We start from the raw sequence: 20,877 nt of genomic DNA on the forward strand, positions 1-20,877 counted from the left end.
ATTCGTCAATTTCGAAACGTAAAATATAGGTATTATTCTTATCTTGACATAATTACATAGTGTAATGCTTTAGGTACTACTGTTGAAGCCAAATATAAAGTCATAATAAAAAAGTCATCCAAAAACAAAATAATAACTTCAAAATAAAAATTTTAAATACTTCAATCAGAAGTATTCATTAAGGGTATATGTACGTGAACAACCAAAAAAAAAATTATCAGAAAATGCAGGCTCTAAATTTCTAAAATTTTATAAGGAAATGAACTCACAATTGGACAAAAATTACAAGGTACCACAACAAGACTTATTAGAACTTAAATATCTGATAAAAGTATAAAAAAGGTTACTAACAATATTTTTTAGAATTCACTTTTCACTTTAAATTAAATTTTCCAAAATTTCCAAATTTTCACATATTATTTCATAACTCCACAATCATAAGAGGTAGAATTCTGAAATTTTGTACACTGATTTAACATGCATTTATGCAAAAAGTAGACTAGAATAATCCCCATTTCTTTGAAAATAGAAAAAGTAATCACAAAACATTACACAAATTTTATTATATTTTATATAGGACAAATAAAAAATTAATTGTATTAAAATAAACACCTCTACATGTCTGAGAGTAGTCTACTTTTCAGAAATAAGTGTTTATTACATGCAGGAAAAATATTAAAGATATAAGAGAGATCATAACAATGTTATGGTTACCAAAATGTAACTGCAGAATTTTTTTGTTTTTGTTTTTTTTTTTTTTTTTTCATACTTTGATAAAACTGGTTTAAAAATATTATTAGTAACATTTTTTTATACTTTTATAAGATATTTAAGTTCTAATAAGTCTTGTTGCGGTACCTTGTAATTTTTGTCCAAATGTGAGTTCATTTTCTTATAAAATTTTAGAAACTTAGAACCTGCATTTTCTGATAATATTTGTGGTCGTTCACGTACTGAATAAGTACTACACTAGGACAACTTATTATTCCAATAAGATTTTGATTAATTCGGTTAGTAACAGATGAAATGTAATTTTTAACTCTTAAGAATTAAACCTTAATAATTACAAACTGTAATCGTTCATGTTTCATACATTGTACCACGGTTGCCAGACATTCTGGATTTCCCAGCATCGTTCTCGATTTTAATAATATGTCCTGGATTGAATTATTTGTCCCGGAATGTAAGAAAAGTTGGAAAAATGCAATTTTTTGCTCATTTCTACAAAATTAGGCATGTTTTATTAATTTTTCCAACCTGGGTTGAATGTCGTAGTCAATGTCGCCTGGCACCGAGTGTTGCCAACTACTGTCACCTCAAAGTCGCCAATGTCTCAAATATCGCTGAAAAGTCGCTAAATTGAATTTTAGAAGCAAGAAAAATAACGTATCTAATGAAATGGGTAAGATTAGCAATAGCAAAAATGTATAGTAACTTTTAGATATAGAGATCCATATCCTCCTCTTCTACTGTAGCTGCTGACGTGAAGACAAGGATTCATATAGGCACGAAGTGGAACTATGTACACATCAGTAGTTCCAGTCTTCCGCAGAACACTTTCACGAAATTTCGTATGTGTAACACTTTTTCCTCAAAATACTCAAGGTGTCTCTGGCATAATGTATAGCACTAGATGTCTTGATATGAATTCTGTTGCGTAGTTTTGGTTTCAATAAGTTAAACTGGCTAAATAGGCATTCGAATAGGTTACAGGAAATACGGCCATAGCAAACAGAAAGCTGTTGGCCCAGGCAAAATCTTTGTAGGCCCTACTGGTACACCTCCACTCAAACATTTACTGTTGATAAAGTACTACACCATTTATTTTTTTAGTAGGTTATCTTACGACGCTTTATCATTTAGCGTCTGAATGAGATGAGGGTGACAATACCGGTGAAGTGACTCCGGGGTCCAGCACGGAAAGTTATCCAGCATTTGCTCATATTGGGTTGAAGGAAAACCCAGGAAAAACCTCAACCGGGAATCGAACCCGGCCACCTGGTTTCGCTGCCAGACGCGCTAACCGTTACTCCACAGGTGTGGACTACAAAATTTAACAACGCGATAATTTCACCAGGGGATTCCCCAAGATGTTGTCATGATACGTGGTACCAAGAAAAATGTTTTCTCTGTAATACTATTTAAAATGTCAAAATACAAAATTCATGTTTCCAAATACATATTAAAAACAGTTAAAATGGCTACACGTAAAAATCGTTAATTTTGTCGCCAAGTAATTCCTGGGTGCGCGTACAAAAGGGAGTAAGTCACCAAAACTAAGCTTTGAGGGAATTGCAAAAAACACATTTTGACGAAATATGTACGATCGCTGAAACAATTTTTTAAGTTCATACGCAATTCTCTTTCATATTTAATTTCAAAGCTATGACTTAACGCATTCTAAACAATGTTCTACTCACATTTCTCTATCTAAATGTTGACTCAACTCAATTTTCGCTGAAATGTCACTTAGCCTCTTTTGTCCGCACACCCATGCATTAATAAAAACTCCAGAAAAATCGTTGGCTACAATTTCCTATTTTTTTGTAGTTAGACACCCCCTCGAAACTTCTAGATCTAGCGACTTGTCGCTAAAGTTGGCAACATTGCTGGCGCCTCATATAATGTTGTATTGAAATAAAACAATAGTACTATAATACTCGTACTGTATGTATTAGGTATTATATAGTAGGCCTATCTTTATTCTTTGCCCTCTTTGGAAGTTGATTTATTATTGATAGGATTTGAACACTGTATTATCGTGGATTTTTTCTGTATAGATCAGGCTGTCATAGGACATTATTTTATCCAGACTTTATCAATAATTCAAATGAAATTTCATAATCTAGCAAAAATGTAACAAAATTAAAAGCTTAGGCCCTATATAATTAGTTTTAATACATGAAATCAGCTGTAATACAAATTTAATTATGTAAGATACGCAGGATCATCTGTCCTGGATTTATGATAACTTAACTTACTAAAGCTGAGAACTCTATGGCACCGTTAACAATGAAATGTGTCCCAGTGTCGATATATCTGGGATTATGACATAATACACGAATATCGACCCACACAAAATATACACTCATTACCGCTTAATGCATCCGCAACATGCATGGGATAGTTCGTTTAACAGTGGTTAGCAGTGTTCGAATTGATAAAATTATAGAGGGATGGGGGAAAATTTTTCGTTGACACCGAATCTTTTATTTATTTTTTCTAAGTATTTAGGCCTATATCAATTAGAACATATTCGGTTTTAAAGTTTATTGTTAGTGTTTTTTCTTATAAAGTCATTTATAGTCTATTAATGTTGCACCTAACAAGTATTTTGAATTTCTCTACCCTAACAACTTATTCCATGTTGCTTATGATACGATTTAATAGGTAATAGATAATTCACCAATCAGTTACAAAATCGTATTACAAAAACAACAGCAACAACGTGTATAAAAAATACATATACTTTTGTGACAGTACAAAAAAAAAGGCAATTCAAAATGTGTAATGTGCTATACTTACTCGTACATTAAAGGATAATTTTTTTACGTTGAAATCCAGATGATATTTACATATGACATTCGAATAAGCTCACTATAGCAAACTGATTCTAGAGGAAAAAATGTTTTGGCCGCCGCATGAAAAATAAAAGTTAGTTCTCGGAAATGCAATTTCAGGAAAAATATCGCTATTCAGGAAGGTGTAGGAAATATAGGCCTATTTAGAGAGGAGAATTTTCTTTCCCCGGTTGGAGGCGAATATACGAACATTGAAGTTGTGAAAAAGAAATCCAGATGGGAGAATATTCCCCGTCTTCCCCATCCCAACGCCCTTCAATTCGAACACTAGCGGTTAGTTAATTGAAATCACTTCCAAATGTAGGCTAATAAAATTACATTAAAGAAATAACACTTTCATTTTCATATTTTCATCATTCAAAGCCAAGACTAAACTCCGATATGAAGTTAAAATAATATAATGCTACAATACTGTAAATTAGATTTTAAACATTGACTTATACACGAAAATATTTAAGAATATAGGACTTGCACAAAGTTAGTATGAACTCCAAACAACTTAATTTCATATTAAAAAATGTAATGGATTTACACCTACCGAAACACCAGTTAAAAATCATTAATCCGAGGTTTGTTTTATTCACGAATGGTGGTCACACGCACTTCTATAGTCACATGCTTCCGCTGCGACATCTCCTGTATGCACACGCACAGTGGATGTGATAATAGATGTCGTCGCCGACACAATCAAAACAACATAAAAAAAAAATAAAACCACACTGGCAATATAGTAAACACAATTTGCACTCGATTAGAAACGAATCACATAAACAAATCGACGCACAACTAGTGTTCGAAATCTATGAATCGACAAAAACATCTTTAGATTTTCTTTTTATTTCGGAAGAAAACTGAGAAAATTAACACTTTGTCCACTATTTGATTTTAAATCGATTGACAGGAATACTGTACAATTAACAGATTGAATTTTGAATCGGTTGTTTCCACTGTCTCGCGTAACACTCGGGAACTGCCACAGTAAACAGTGGCAGAGCGTGCTCCATCGGACCGACCAGGATGGTAGTCACATCGGAACTGAGCTACACTCTGCCTGGCGTACGAACGTAGCCTGTGTTGGCGCGGCCAGCCGACGGAGAGAGAGAGATAAAGAGCGGACAAGGTCTTTCCGAGACAGTCTGCCGAACACGCTAACTCCGGCGCGGCGTCCAGCAGGAAGGTACAGGGAACAGTTCCGTAAGAATAAGAGTGGGGGGACCTAAGGGGTGGGGGTGGTGATAATAAAACTACGTCAATGCTATTAAACGCTGCGTGACACCTACACTCCCCCACCCTCTTCACAATCAACCTACCAGAGACAATTAATCGTGTAATTGATTTTTTCTGACACAGTACAACAGTAAAATGGGCTACATTAAACTCTTCAATTAAAAAAAAAATTCAGGACATTACGTGTATAAAGTGAAAAATATCTTCTTCCATATAAATATTCGTTAAAAATAAATAAACCTTTTCCCTTACATGTAATTTAAATAGAAAAATAAAAATCTTTGCATTTTTCTTCTTTACTGGCACAAAGAATAAAAAAATCTACAAATCTACAAAAAATCTTCTGCATTAATATTTCTGACACTATTACTTCCCCTGACTAAACGCGTGCACAATTAGTGCCCTTTGTACTCCACTTATACATCTTTAAGTATTTATAGCTCTCTCCTCAAGCATAAAGCTCGAACAAGGGACGATCACCGAAAAGCAATGGTGGCGTTGCTGTCTGTTTTGACGTGTGTAAGTAGGCACGCCGAGGGAGCGAGAGATCGGGCCGATGGAAGTACTGTCTCTTCCAAGAAGATTAACATTTACTTTATTGGGTTATTTTACGACGCTGTATCAACATCTTAGGTTATTTAGCGTCTGAATGATATGAAGGTGATAATGCCGGTGAAATGAGTCCGGGGTCCAACACCAAAAGTTACCCAGCATTTGATCGTATTGGGTTGAGGGAAAACCCCGGAAAAACCTCAACCAGGTAACTTGCCCCGACCGGGATTCGAACCCGGGCCACCTGGTTTCGCGGCCAGACGCGCTGACCGTTACTCCACAGGTGTGGAAAAGAATATGACCAAATGAAGACATCGCTGTGGAAATAAAGAAGTAGCAAGAGAAAAATTCGAGGCTAATTAAACGCGCAACATATGTTTACGAATGAAATAATGATACCGAGCAATACAAGACACGTATTCACATGCAATGGAACAAACTAAAGTCGTAATGTAACTATCACAATGTAAGACTGATTCTATCGATGACATTTCTCATCCGACTGTACTCTTGAATATCATTCAAGCTATTTCGTGACCTTTCCTGTCGACCGCTCTTCATTGTTTCATTCGCATTCCTTCCGTCGGTATTCCCTGCTTTCGAGACCTTTGGAGACATTATGAAAGTTTCACGCTAGATACACTCACGCCATGCGTTGCATATACGAATCTTTGACAGGTTAGGTTAGGTTAGGTTAGTTTAGACTTTTGTTATGCCTTGCATCAACCTGGGTGGCGCAGTCGGTAGAGTGCTGGTCTTCTGTGTTCAAGGTTGTGATATCGATCCCGGCTCAGGTCGATGGCTTAAATTCGACAGGCTCATGTCAGTAGATTTACAGGCATGTAAAAGAACTCCTGCGGGACAAAATTCCGGCACACCGGCGACGCTGATATAACCTCAGTACAATTTACAATTTCTTTTGTTATGCCTTGCATATACGAATCTGTGATAGGTTAGGTTAGGTTAGTTCAGGCCACGCCTGGGCGCTAATACCTCAATTGAGTCACTTATGACTATCACTAACTCCCCACCCCACTTTTTCCGGCTGAGACAGTAATGCTTTGACGCGGTACGAGCAGACAGGAAGGTCAGTGACGGATTGTATCAGGCGGGCATCATATCTTTTACGTATTTTCGGCTCTCGCAGGTCGCCTAAAATCCACCACTGATGCACAGAGGCTTACTGTGTGTTTGTTTATAAAGTGTTGTAAGCGAAAAGAACATGGGTGGGGGGTTTCTCCATCTCTGTCACTTCTCCTTTTATGCCTAAGGCTGTTATAGACTTTTGTATTGTTGGCATACCTATACATGAATCTGTGATGGATTTTCAAGCGCTGGGCAAAGACTAGTGATATTTGTTGGTTTGTGATGTTGTCAGTACCGGTCTGTAATAAGGTAGTGTAACGGCGGATGTATAAATATGGAAATAAAATTTGGAGCTACCCTATTGTGTAAGTTTCGCTTACAACACACTACGCATGTGTAGTAAACAAGAGCCCCTGTATATCTGCTACTTGTGGACAATCGTGCGAAATTGTTGCCTACATACAGGTGGACTCCCATCAAGACTCACTCCCAATTTTAATTCCGTATCTGTACAAACGAAGATGCATTACGAAAACTGTGTGCTTTTTGCCATTATTATTATTATTTATTCTCTTTCACTATTTTTGAGTACTTATTCCATTAATAAAAGTTATGCGTTCTTCACGTTACATAGTATCGCGTGTTTTATATTCCTACATTTCCTTCTTTCACTATAAAGTAAAACATTCCTACTGCCATTACGATGCAGCTCTCATTTCAAACGTTATTTAGCTACTACATTTTCCAACAATGTTCCTTTTTCAATAAATCCCTATAAATCCTTAACTTTTCACATCTCCACAAATATATATATATATATATATATATATATATATAAATTCAATGATTTTCACTTCCAAATTCACCAGAGCTAACTGTGCGCTAGTTTCACCCTTCCCCTAAGCGTCTTAGTGCATAATTAATAATAATAATAATAATAATAATAATAATGTCACTGTTATGACTATTATTCTGACTACGTTCACTATATTATTACTATTATTATTATTATTATTATTATTACTATTATTATTATTATTATTATTATTATTATTATTATTATTATTAAGTTGTAGAATCGACCCCCCTCTCAGTACGGTTCATTATTTGGTTGGATTTTTCAGAGTTATCCGCAACTGTAAGGCGAATGTCAGGTAACTCATAGTGAATCCTGTCTCTTCTCGCCAAGACACCGTTTCGCATTCATCAAATCCACCGACGCAAGAAAACCTTGAAATCTGTGTAGCGTAGTTAAATAACCGAATTAAATAATGAGTACCGGTATAATATTTCAAACAATACCGTAAGCATCAACTTATTACAGAAAGTCGTTACAAAGTGATTATATCTTTCAGCCCTTAATAACAATGTAGCGTGCGAACATCAATATGATTGCTATTCAATACAAAATGAAGCGTTTATCTGCCATCTTACAGATTTATCTCTTGTTTTCGACCTTTGTTTTGTTTATATGAAATTGTTTCCAGAATTCTTGGCAAATATGATTACTGTTGCTCAGTGACATTTCCATTCGAAAGTTTAAGGTACAGCGATTACACGGAACACACAGGCAAATGTTGTGTTCTTTGTCCAAGTTCAGAAGTTAGATGATTACGATAAATTTATCAGTAGGTCTATTCGTTGTTGACGTTCAGATGGAATTACAACACTTTAAGTTGTGTTTTACAATATTTATGAACAAAGGAACCGAGCGAGGTGGCTCATGGTAGGTTGGTTGGTTGGTGGTTGGTTGGTTGGTGGTTGGTTGGTTGGTTGGTATCCAGAAATAACACATACTGTCTGGCTAGTAAAGTGATATACAGAATGAACATAAAGTCTTTTCCTGATTATAAACATTTATTACTGAAAAACTACGCTAGATATTGGGACGTGGTTTCCAAGTAAATATCTCAACTTACCAAGTTTTCATGTATACAGTACACAATATGCGCTCCGTTTGTTTCCCGCAGAACATCTAATAGATACTCGATTTAATTCCATGTCTGTCGCCAGTATCTCGTTTTTCCGACCCCCAAAACCGAACATTATATCTGTTGAATTTTCTGGAAGTGTGAAAAATGTTGCACAGACGTTTACAGTTCTACACGTACACGTTAGCAACACCATCATACTTTTAGCAACACCATCATACTTAGGCAGGGCAGATCATATTAGGAAGTTTAAATGTAGAAAACAAAGAACGGACGTGGCAAAATTTGCCTTTGTTAATCGCACAATAGTAGACTGGAACAGCTTACCTGCGGCAACCTTTCAGGGTGGTTCTCTCAAAATCAATACATTTAAGGAAAGGTTGGGAAGATTAGACTGAAAATGTAACTGTAGGTGCAGTGTAAATATCTAAATTGTGTCATGTAATTAATTAAGTTGATATGTAATTAATTAAGATGATATGTAATTTAGTTGATATGTAAATAAATTAAGGTGATATGTAATATTAACTAAGATGATATTTAATTAAGTTGATTTGTAATTAATTAAGGTGATTTGTAATTACTTAAATTGGTAATAGTTGGGTGAAATAGGTTAGTTTACTTTTGCTTATTGCGAGTTATTATAGAATAGTTTTTATTTATAGTCCTAGGTTTATTGCATCTATTTATTTATAGTTAGAAATAAATTTAGGTTTATTTTTTTTCTTTTATTGCTGTAATTATTGTAGAATTATAATGGTATTATTGTATAATATATATATATATATATATATATATATATATATATATATATATATATATATATAACTGCCACCGGGTGTATACCCAATTGTAGTGTTAATAAATACATACATTTCATACATACAAAATGCAAATTATGCAATCTTTGTTGCCAGACGACCGATTTCGAAGTGCTGCATTTGCTGCGGATAATCTGGAAGGAACTGAACGACACAATGACTATCTTAAGCAAGTTTGTTTTTCTGATGAGGCAATCTTTCATACCTCCGGAAAAATCAACAGATATAATGTTCGGATTTAGGGGTCGGACAATTCAGATTTTGGCGAGAGACAGGGCATGAAATCGAGTATCGATTAGATTATCTCCGGGAAACAAATGAAGCGCATATTGTTATACATGAAAATTTCGTAAGTAGAGGTATCATTTGTTGAAAACCACGTCCCTATATCTAGCGCAGTTTTTTTCAGTGATAAATATTTATAATCAGGGAAAGACTTTATACTCACTCTGTATAACGCTCATCTGGTCAAGTATCAATGGATATGAGTGACATTTAATTTCACTTCCCAAGTCAATTATTGGAATGAGTGTTCTCTCCTATGTGGGCGAGACATGTCTCTAAACAGGAAATGATCAGTTAAGGGTTTCTCATTCATAAGCGCCGACTATGATTTTGATCCTAAAGGCGTTATTTGACGAGATTGGTAGGTCGTGAAATCCTGCAACGTGCCGTTAAGTGTGTCACAGCACGGGTGCAGTTAGCTGGTTCGCATCCGGTCCGAAATAGCAGTTTCAGGAATAATGGATATTTTTAAAAGTAACTGTCGCTGCGACGGCGTGGGGGGAGGCGATAAGAGGAAGTGCGACAGATAAGGTGTGACGACGGCGCGCGCCACTGTCGCGTGGCCAGGCCTTCGCTATCGGCGGAAAGTACGTAACCAGGGAAACAGCTACATGTGGGCTTTGCTACGCAGATGAGCCCTGTCACAATGTACAAGGTTTACCTGCATAGAACTGAGACATTATTATTATTATTATTATTATTATTATTATTATTATTATTATTACGACTTACTTACTTACCTGCTTTTAAGGAACCCCAGAGGTTCATTGCCGCCCTCACATAAGCCCGCCATTGGTCCCTATCCTGAGCAAGATTAATGCAGTCTCTATCATCATATCCCACCTCCCTCAAATCCATTTTAATATTATCTTACCATCTACGTCTCGGCCTCACCAAAGATCTTTTTCCCTCCGGCCTCCCAACTAACACTCTATATGCATTTCTGGATTCGCCCATACGTGCTACATGCCCTGCCCATCTCAAACGTCTGGATTTAATGTTCATAATTATGTCAAGTGAAGAATACAATGCGTGAAGTTCTGTGTTGTGTAACTTTCTCCATTCTCCTGTAACTTCATCCCTCTTAGCCCCTAATATTTTCCTAAGCACCTTATTCTCAAACACCCTTAACCTATGTTCCCCTCTCAAAGTGAGAGTCCAAGTTTCACAACCATATAGAACAACCGGTAATATAACTGTTTTATAAATTCTAACTTTCAGATTTTTTGACAACAGACTGGATGATAAAAGCTTCTCAACCGAATAATAGCAGACATTTCCCATATTTATTCTGTGTTTAATTTTCTCCCGAGTATCATTTACATTGTTACTGTTGCTCCCAGGTATTTGAATTTTTCCACCTCTTCAAAGGATAAATTTTCAATTTTTATATTTCCATTTCGTACAATATTCTCGTCACGAGACATAATCATATACTTGATCTTTTCGGGATTTACTTACAAACCTATTTCTTTACTTGCTTCAAGTAAAATTCCCGTATTTTCCCTAATCGTTTGTGGATTTGCTCCTAACATATTCACGTCATCCGCATAGACAAGCAGCTGATGTAACCCGTTCAATTCCAAACCCTCTCTGTTATCCTGAACTTCCTAATGGCATACTCTAGAGCAAAGTTAAAAAGTAAAGGGGATAGTGCATCTCCTTGCTTTAGCCCACAGTGAATTGAAAACGCATCTGACAGAAACTGATCTATATGGACTCTGCTATTATTATTAGTCTATTATTATCATCATTATTATTAATGCTATTATTATTATTATTATTATTATTATTATTATTATTATTTACTGTATTATGTACTTAGCTACTGAAACACTTTTCATTTTATGTTCAACATTTTTTATGGTTATGTTTCTAAATATAACGTAAATGTATATTAATAAGACTTTTTTGTTTCTTTTGTAAATCGTCTCGCGACCCATTCGGATGTTTATACAACCCCCTCCTCCAAGGGTGCGCGACCCACACTTTGGAAACCACTAGTTAGAGTAATTTGCATTATTATTTTGAATTTAAATTTGTTGTTTTTAAATTATTTTCATTTTGTCACACGTTACTATATTAGGTTAATTTGCATGATGATGATGATGTAAAAATTTTCTTGTAGTTTTATTACATTTATTGTGGTATGGAAGAGAAGGCCTGATGGCCGTAACTCACCAGAGTAAATAAATAATAAATGAGTAACAAGTTAACCAAGCCAACTGAATATATCGTCAGACAGTAAAATATTTGACATTGTGCGTACTAGTGTCCTGTATTACAGGCGCTATGTTCGGTTCAAATTTGTCGAGTATGGCGAAGTTCGATATTCGTCGATGTCTGCTCTGTAGAAGGCCTGTCGTATTTGTTCCACCGTGTTAAGGGGTTAGGTACAGCTTACAACAGTAAAATTTTTGGAAATATTCAGCATTTTTTCCCTGCATTACGGTATCTTGTACAATAATGAAAATTGGTATATGTAAAGCACTGCCCTTCTGCTACATGAAAAAAATATATATATATATATTTTTTTCTTTTTCAAAATTCAAAATGATGGCAGTTTATTGTGCAGTGATGAAGCGTTTCCCTCATAACTCATAAACTTGTTAAATTTTTCATGTTCTCTCTATTTCATTTTATTGCTGAAACTCATGTTTACAATATCATGCTCTTTCAACTATATTCCTTAATAAATAATATTTTTTTTTATTTTGTGTTAGAAGAAAATACTAATATCTGACGATTTTTTTAAATTAATTATTTTTTTATCAGACAATCTATCAAAGGTAGAGAAGTGATCATATTGTAGATATGACATGCATAAATACATACAAAAAATTAATCACAGAATGTTGGATAGTTTTTGAGTTATGTGAGAAAAACTTCATCACTGCACAGTGAACTAAATTTTGAAAAAAAAAATATAAACAATTTTTTTAAATCGTAAAAATATTTGTTTCATATAGCAGAAGAGTAGTATTTTACACATAGTAATTTTCATTATTGTACAGGATACAGTAATGGAGGAAAAAAAATGTTGAATATACCCAAAATGTTACTGCTGTAAACTATACCTAACCCATTATAATACATTATGCAACGAGCCTATAATGGTAGTAATTAAGACGCGAGTATGTTTGTTTATGAAACGAGCGCAAGCGAGTTTCATAATTTTCATACGAGCGTCTTAATTACCATTATAGGCAAGTTTCATACGACTTTTTATGCCCGATCATATTTCTAACTTCAAATTATTCATGAGTATTCATGTTATGGTTATGTAAGTGAGGGGCGGAACTGACCTGAATTGTGAGGTGTGCGCAGACGCGAAAGTATTGATTTTTTCCGAGGCACGAATGTCATTGACCTTGATATAATCTAGAGAATAACATGAAGATTAGTCTTGATATAACCTGGAAATTGATTTAGAATTGAAAAACGAGATGACAAATTGAATTTATTTGAATATTATTTACAATTAACGCTAATTATTATAGTAACAGAACATAACCTTCTGCGACAGTATTGGATTTCCAGCCTCCGTGACTTTTCGCTAATTGTCTTTCGATTGCATATCCGAGAATAATCGATACTTGCGGTTTTATAATGGTACAATGGTGATTTCTCATTGGCTGAACAACTGAATTATAATGAATAGGTGTACTTTAATGAAGTGCATTAAAGGGCTACTACCAGGTATATAATTACTACATTTCGGCATGGTCGAGCATAAAAAATATTCGCTGTCCCCTACTACAAATTCTTCAAGTTTTAACCGCTTAAGGATTTTAGCACAGATCTTGTGATTAGTTTTTCATTATGAAATAAGACGAAGTTTGTAATGTCTTGGTTGCCTCTCTCATGTTCGAACATTGCAGGACACTAGAATCTACGTTCTTAAATTTATTAGTGAGTTTTGAAACGGCCATTAGGTCACTCCTATGTGCTACTCTTTGAGCTAAGACCCATTCAATGTCAGCTCTTGAATAAATGACTGCAGAGTCAAAGCAACAGAAAGCAAAGATCTGTCTTTTATTCATACGATAAAACGCGATCTGATAAGCGATTAGTAATGCCCCGTAGCAATGCAACAGACTTACGTAACTCGCCAATTAACCTTCCAAGTTGAAGGACAGATTTCGAGAGACACAATAAAGCAACGATATTTTGGGAGGACCAAACACTGAGGCCGAGTACCACCCGTAACACAGACAAGGTTACAAGGATGCATATATTAGGCTAACGACAATTCCAAACACCTTTTCTGCTTACGTCATCAAAACATCAATTGTATTGTGTAACTCGTGATTTGTGAGGGCGCCTCGCGGTAATCAAGATGCAGTTACCTGTTACCGAAGGCCGCATTGTAACCGAGCCCCGGCCGAATTCATGGCGCCTGCTTTGAGGCAAACGCACGCGTTATGTAACACGCACAAACTGTATCATTACGTAGTTCACTATAATTTATTGGCCGTTGTTACAAAATATAATTAAAGAAATTAAGTTTGGCATCTGAACAAGACCGTCACGAACACTTAACAGTGCAGACACGAGTTTTATTGCTGCGTTGAGCGTCTCGACCCCAATCCGTCCACATACATCTAGAGATGGTAGATTTTAGCAACTTCAAATTAAATATTTAGCACTTTGGATGTAAAGTTTAGCATTTTATAGCATCTTTGATGCTAGAATTTAGCACTTCGTAACGCTTAGGGATAGAACATTATTTAAGGAAATTTTGATGGTAGAAATTCAATGTCATCAATATGTTAAGTGCCCGAGGTTGCGGGTTCTATCCCGGCCCAGGTCGATGGCATTTAAGTTTGCTTAAATGTATGTATTTATTAACACTACAATTGGGTAGGCCTATACACCCGGTGGCAGCGGTATATAATATACAATAATACAATAATTACAGCAATAAAAAATAAAATAAACTTAAATTTACTTCTAACTATAAATAAATCGATGCAATAAACCTAGGACTATAAATAAAAAAACTATGCTATAATAACGCCTATAATAATCAAAAGTAAACCTAACCTATTTCACCCAACTATTACCAATTTAAGTAATTACATATCACCTTAATTAATTACGCATCAACTTAATTACATATCATCTTAATTAATTACATATCACCTTAATTTATTTACATATCAACTTAATTAATTACATATCAACTTAATTAATTACATATCAACTTAATTAATTACATATCAACTTAATTAATTACATATCACAACTTAGTTAATTACACTACAATTACATTGTCAGTCTAATCTTTTCAACTTTCCTTAAATGTATTGATTTTGAGAGGACCACCCTGAAAGATTGCCGCAGGTAATCTGTTCCAGTCTACCATTGTGCGAGAGGTTCAATAACAATAACAATAATAATAATAATTATTTTTTTATTTTTTTTTATTTTATTTATTTATTTATTTATTTATTTAATGTGCTGCACAACAGCCAGTGGCCAATTACAGTTCAGCACAAATATAACAAAAACATAAAACAAAAATAATTATTACACATAAATATAATTACAATTAATTACAATAATGACGATGAATGGATAACTAAGAATACTATGAGACAATGTTAATTGAGTATAATGCCTAAAATAATACATAAATGATAAATCGTTGCCAAGAGCAAACTAAGTCTATACATTGAAGGGATCGAATTCGCAGCCATGCATGTTGGCATTTTTAATGCATCTGGAGACTGGTGAAAGAAATTTCGAATTTCTAACATAGAAAAGTTTGTGGGCTCTCATATCTTTTGTTGGAATACGTAAGGTAATATTGTTTAAGAAAGAGTCACAGGATATATCACCTTTGAGGACTTTACAAAAGAACAGATAATCTAGCTCATGGCGTCTAGCATATAGATTTTGACAATTAAAATATTCACATTTTCTCTCATAACTATACCCGGAATTAATGGGCAGAAATCTGAATGAACATAAGGATATAAATTTTCTTTGTATATTTTCTAATTTAGCCGAGTCCGTAGTTGTAATCAAGTTCCAAACTACAGATGCATATTCGAGTTTCGATCGCACCAATGTATAGTATAGCATTAAAAGAGAATCGGGCGTGGAAAAAGAATAAGTTATTGACCGTATTATTCCTAGCATTCTGATTGCGTGATTGTAAATGTAATCAACGTGACTATGAAAATATAATTTACTGTCAAAGAATATTCCCAAATCTTTTACGCAATCTGTTCTGTTAATTAGTACATTATTTAGATAATAATTAAATTTCAGTGAAGAAGTTTTTCTAGAAAAGGTTATTACATTAGTTTTGGATACGTTAATTTTCATACCATTGTCTTCCGACCATTTAGCGATTGAATTAATGTCACATTGAAGTGATTGACAGTCAGTACTACTTTTGATTGTGCGAAAAATTTTTAAATCGTCTGCAAATAATAAACAGTCAGAACTTATTCTTTTACATATATCATCTATGAATATAATAAATAGGAGAGGTCCTAAAGTAGATCCCTGCGGGACTCCGCAATTTATATTATAAGAATAAGAGTGTATATTAAACAGTCTAACACATGAAACTCTATTACTTAAATAATTTTCGAACCACTTTACGTAGCTTACAGAAAGGCCAATATTTCCTAACTTATCAAGAAGGATATAGTGCGGAACTACATCAAAAGCTTTGCTGAAATCAAAATATATTGAATAATAATAATATTGAAAATATATTGAATAATAATAATAATAATAATAATAATAATAATAATAATAATAATAATAATAATAATGGATTTATTTAACCTGGCAGAGTTAAGGCCGTAAGGCCTTCTCTTACACTTAATCAGGGTTAAAACTTGCTTACATAGTTTAACATACAACTGGATCGGAATTAAGTAATTACATACTGATACGATTTAGGTACATAGTGAGACCAAAAGAGGTAGTTACATAAAAATTTACCTCATAGAATAAAAATAAACATAGTGGAATACATATTAATGTTGTTAGAATCAAATACGAATCACACAAAAACAGAAGCCGATAATTCAATAAAAAAATGTACAAAGTAAAAATAAAAATGAACACATTGGAATACATATTAGTATTAGATACAAGTAAGTAGGATTCACATATTTAAACCAGAAATCGACAATTGAATAAAATGTACACAATAAAAATATACTAATAGGCTTATAATAAAAAACAACACAGTAGGATACATATTGGTGTTAAGTGATAAATAAACACGATTTACATGATTACACAATAAAAATAAGAAACAAAAAATATAAATAAATACAGTGGAATACATTGCATTAAATATTTGCAATGCGATAGGACTGGCAACTCATCATAAAATATTTTTCTAATTTACATTTAAAAGAAATTAAAGTTCGGCAGCCCTTGACTTCAGGTGGCAGAGAATTCCAGTGACGAGAAGTGGCAACAGTGAAAGATGAAGAATAAAAAGATGATGTGTGGAGTGGTATTTCTAGCGTGTTATATTGTGACCGAGTATTTAAGTTATGATAACGAGAAAGATTGTGGAATCGGACAGATAAGTAAGAGGGAGCAGAGGTGTGCAAAATTCGGTTTAAGAGAGAAAGGGAAAAATTCAAGTCATTAGATTTATTATTGTTGTTTAGTCAACTGTCCGAAGACAGGTCTGAGCTTCAGAAGTGATGCCAAGAATGCAGCACTTATGAGGCAACTAGACTGAGATAATGGGATGGGGTGGCCAGTTCTTTTCTCCCTCCATTGCATACATCGTCGACTATTAGCTATATATGACACTAGTCAGACTTCAGATGCATACAAACAATTGTTTTTCCTCTGACACATATTGTCCAGTGAGATGTACTGCCTGATATTAGATGTACATATCAGCTAGAACCTCAGTCAGAAGATGTCAGTAGATTTACTGACATCTAAAAGAACTCCTGTGGGACAAAATTCCGGCACACCGGCGACGCTGATATAAGCTCGGCAGTTGTGAGCGTCGTTAAATAAAACATAATCTAAAATTTAAAATCAATGTGTTAAGGCTGGTCCACAACAAACCGGGAACGGAAACGACAACGAGAACGAGAATGAAAAATTGTTAATGTACATTATATTTAAATGTGAGCATTCACAATTAACGAGAAACTTACCGGATTCCAGAACGGGAACGTGAAAGTTGTAGTTTTAACTTTGCCGTTCTCGTTTCCGATCACAGACTAGCCTACTAGATTCATTCTATTGTCATCATAAAGTTACTTGGTCATTGTATATTTTGTAGCAAGGAGATCGTAACATAATTTCTTTTTCATCCATTGCTTGTAACTAACCTAGAAATTCAGTGGCATAACTTTCAATATATGCCACGTGTACATGAAACCAGACTACCACGTGAACTGAATTCTTAAATATTCCGTACCATAATTTTTTAAATCGGTTAACTTGCATTTATGTTGGCTGGCTTGTACCCATGAGAGAACGTCATTGGTCAATTATACACAAATAACATCAGAATGCGTAATATCGACTTTACATATCATTACTGACATACATATCGATATGCATAGCCGTTTCCATTCTCGGTTTATTGTGAATCAAGTCTTTACGTTCATGTACTCCGCTTTCCGTTGTCGTTCCCGGTTTATTGTGAACCAGCCTTTAACAGGTGCATTTTTCACATTTCTCACATAAATGCGAAATGTAACCAACTGCTGTCTAAGTTTAGGAATAAAATAATATTAAATTCATTGCTTGGCAGGCTGTCTAAAGAGGTAATATTACGTTTAAAAGGATATTAGTTTATAAATCCGCTATAAAATGCAAAATTGATTACAATATGCGAAATGTACAGTATGTGTTTCTGTGAAATAAGAGCGAAGTTACCTTTTATGAGACTTTTTATCTTTTGTAAAAAAAAAAAAAAAAAAAAAAAAAAGAATCAATTAAGTTTTTGATCTGTGAACGAGCTTTTCAATCCAATAGCGGTTCCTGAGATCTATACAATAAATCCTAAAAGAATGCAAAAATGAAAACATATTGATTTGGGAATCATTTCAACAATATTTTGTTCTTTCGAGAACTGGCTTCCGGGAATGAGTAAGCGATTGTATAGTTGTTAAGGAGAATCCTCCGAATTGTTAAACTTAAATGCGGGCCGTATGAAGGTAGAAATGTAAATACATATCAAAATGTTATTTAAAATCCCAAACATCCTTACAATTCCAATTATTCTAACTATAACAATCACGAACAATATAATCTAGAGCTGTCGATCGACTAACATTTTAACCGGTTAACCGGGTGCTTTTATCGATTAATCGACCGGTTAATCGAATTTTAATCCATTTTAAACAGTGTAACGAAAACAAAAACACATATAATTTTATATTAATTCCATTTCTACCGTTGTGAAGTAAAAGTTAGCTTTTCTGACCGTGAAACGAGCGGGTCCGGATTTAAATCCTGGTTAGGACATGTTATCCGGTTGAAATTTTTTCCGGGGTTTTCTCTCAATCCATTAAGAGCAAATACTGAGTAACTTTCGGCGCTTGACCCTGGACTCATTTCGCTGGCATTATCACCTTCATCTCATTCAGACGCTATATAACCATAGCAGTTGAAAGAGCGTTGTAAAATAACCAATTAAAAATAATTCCATATACAAAAAAAAAAAATACACGTTTTAAAAATTAACAATTAATGAACAAAATCAGGAGCATGTGAATGAGGCAGAAGTACATATTCAATTCCAAGAAATACAATTACTCGGTTCATAAGCCTTTTTTAATTACGAAGTTCCACCTACCTTCGGGTGATTATTTTGACAAAGAACAACATGTCCACAAATAAAATAGGCTACAATGTACGGTATGTCCTTTACATAGTTTGTGAAAGGAAATGGTCGCGCTTTTAAGAAAAAAGCTATTAAGGAAAGTTTTGTACGCAGTTGTAGGCTACTTACAATATTATTGCTTTTAACTTCCTAAAACAAGGAGACAAGAACATCAGTTAACACAAATCACCTGTCAATCATAGCTTATGAGTTTATCGTACCAAATTATATATAGATTTTTTGCTATACAGACTTCACAAGGCAATTACGTTTTCATCAACACACGATTAGATTAATCAAATAAATCGATTGTTCTAGTATAAATGAGCCGTTCAGAGCAAAAGTGGTGTAAGTCAAAATTGAGTAATGAGATTTAAAGTAAAAATTCTGTAAAATACAGCGCAAAGTATCAATTAATATGTCCTTCTTGCTATCTACTGACTACTAATAGTTCAAATAAATTGAATATTCATTGCTACTTTGCGCTGTATTTTACAGAATGTTTACGTTAACCCTCATTAGCCTACTATTACATATGACAGATGATGTGAGGGGATGTAAATAGTGCCTGTGGAATGAAAGAGGAAAACGGAATACCCCGAGAAAAACCCTCTCTCGCATCTGCTTTATTCACCAAAAATTCCATCACGACTTGGCTCGGAATCGAACTTGGTCCACATGAATGGAAGGAGAATCACAGATGCTAAAGTAGATAAGGTCAGAATATAAACAAACAAAGAAGACACTCCTCCACTCTGGATTGTGTATCAATTATTCGATGATAGCCGTCTGACATTTGGGATAATCAGATGTTACTATGCAACGAAGCTTCTACCACATTTCAATACGAAATATTACTGCGCATATTAAATACCTCCCTTTATAATAACAATAAAAGATCGTAAAGAAGAGGTGTGGTGCCTATGACATTCTAATTTCTATTAATTCCCCCCCGAATGGAATATAACTTTGTTTATAATACTCTCATTTACGATTCATCTCACAAATATCATTAACTTCTTCGATATTTTCTGCACGAGCGATTTAATGCGGAGTGCGCCATGTTTGAAAGACGCCGTGAAATGCAAGCGGGAAGGCCAACACATCTGCGCAGTCTCCTCGAACTGCTTGAAGGTGAAGGTCCAAATTTGGAATCTGGCTGTACCGAAAGGGATCAAGTTTATGATAGCGGAGTAACGTGGAGCTCAATGTAAACAAGGTGCTCCCTCCGCTGACATCGCTCGCTCCATCCCTCTCTAGTTTCCATATACTCGTACAAGTTGTGTGGAGATGTGTCGAATATTCAAGCACTACTTGTTGAAGCTGAGTTTGCAGGACGAAGGTACAGAATTAACGGAAATGAACAGATCCACAGGTCGGTCTCGGTGCTGAGCCATAAACACGCTTGCTGTCAGATGAGAAGTCCGTGGTTCACACCACACCATGACTTCTTGTGGAGGTAATGTACAGTTAGGAGAGACATGTAGTAGATTTATAGTGGGAGAAGGAAGCTTTGTTTGTGAATAAGACAGCTCTATACATGTTGTAGCTGAATT

The 20,877-nt window shown here is 34.6% G+C and overlaps 1 protein-coding gene across 10 annotated transcripts in view; it reads right to left on the reverse strand.

The window, feature by feature from the left end:
* The window catches only part of LOC138712148 (dual 3',5'-cyclic-AMP and -GMP phosphodiesterase 11-like), a 1,303,168-nt gene that overhangs the window by 390,807 nt on the left and 891,484 nt on the right, over nucleotides 1–20,877 (reverse strand). Inside the window, exon 1 of one of the 10 annotated variants that reach the window (XM_069843624.1) lies at nucleotides 4,120–4,681. The exons of 6 other annotated variants lie outside the window; for them this stretch is intronic. Coding sequence is in view for 2 of the 4 variants with exons in the window: in XM_069843625.1 (XP_069699726.1) it covers nucleotides 4,120–4,141 (22 nt within the window). In the remaining 2 variants the exon portion in view is untranslated. Of the gene's footprint in view, nucleotides 1–4,119; nucleotides 4,682–20,877 lie in introns of those variants that run through there. 3 more of the 10 variants (XM_069843625.1, XM_069843626.1, XM_069843627.1) reach the window with 3 other exon arrangements.

Source organism: Periplaneta americana, chromosome 13, assembly GCF_040183065.1.
Source record: "Periplaneta americana isolate PAMFEO1 chromosome 13, P.americana_PAMFEO1_priV1, whole genome shotgun sequence".
Lineage (NCBI taxonomy): Eukaryota > Metazoa > Arthropoda > Insecta > Blattodea > Blattidae > Periplaneta > Periplaneta americana.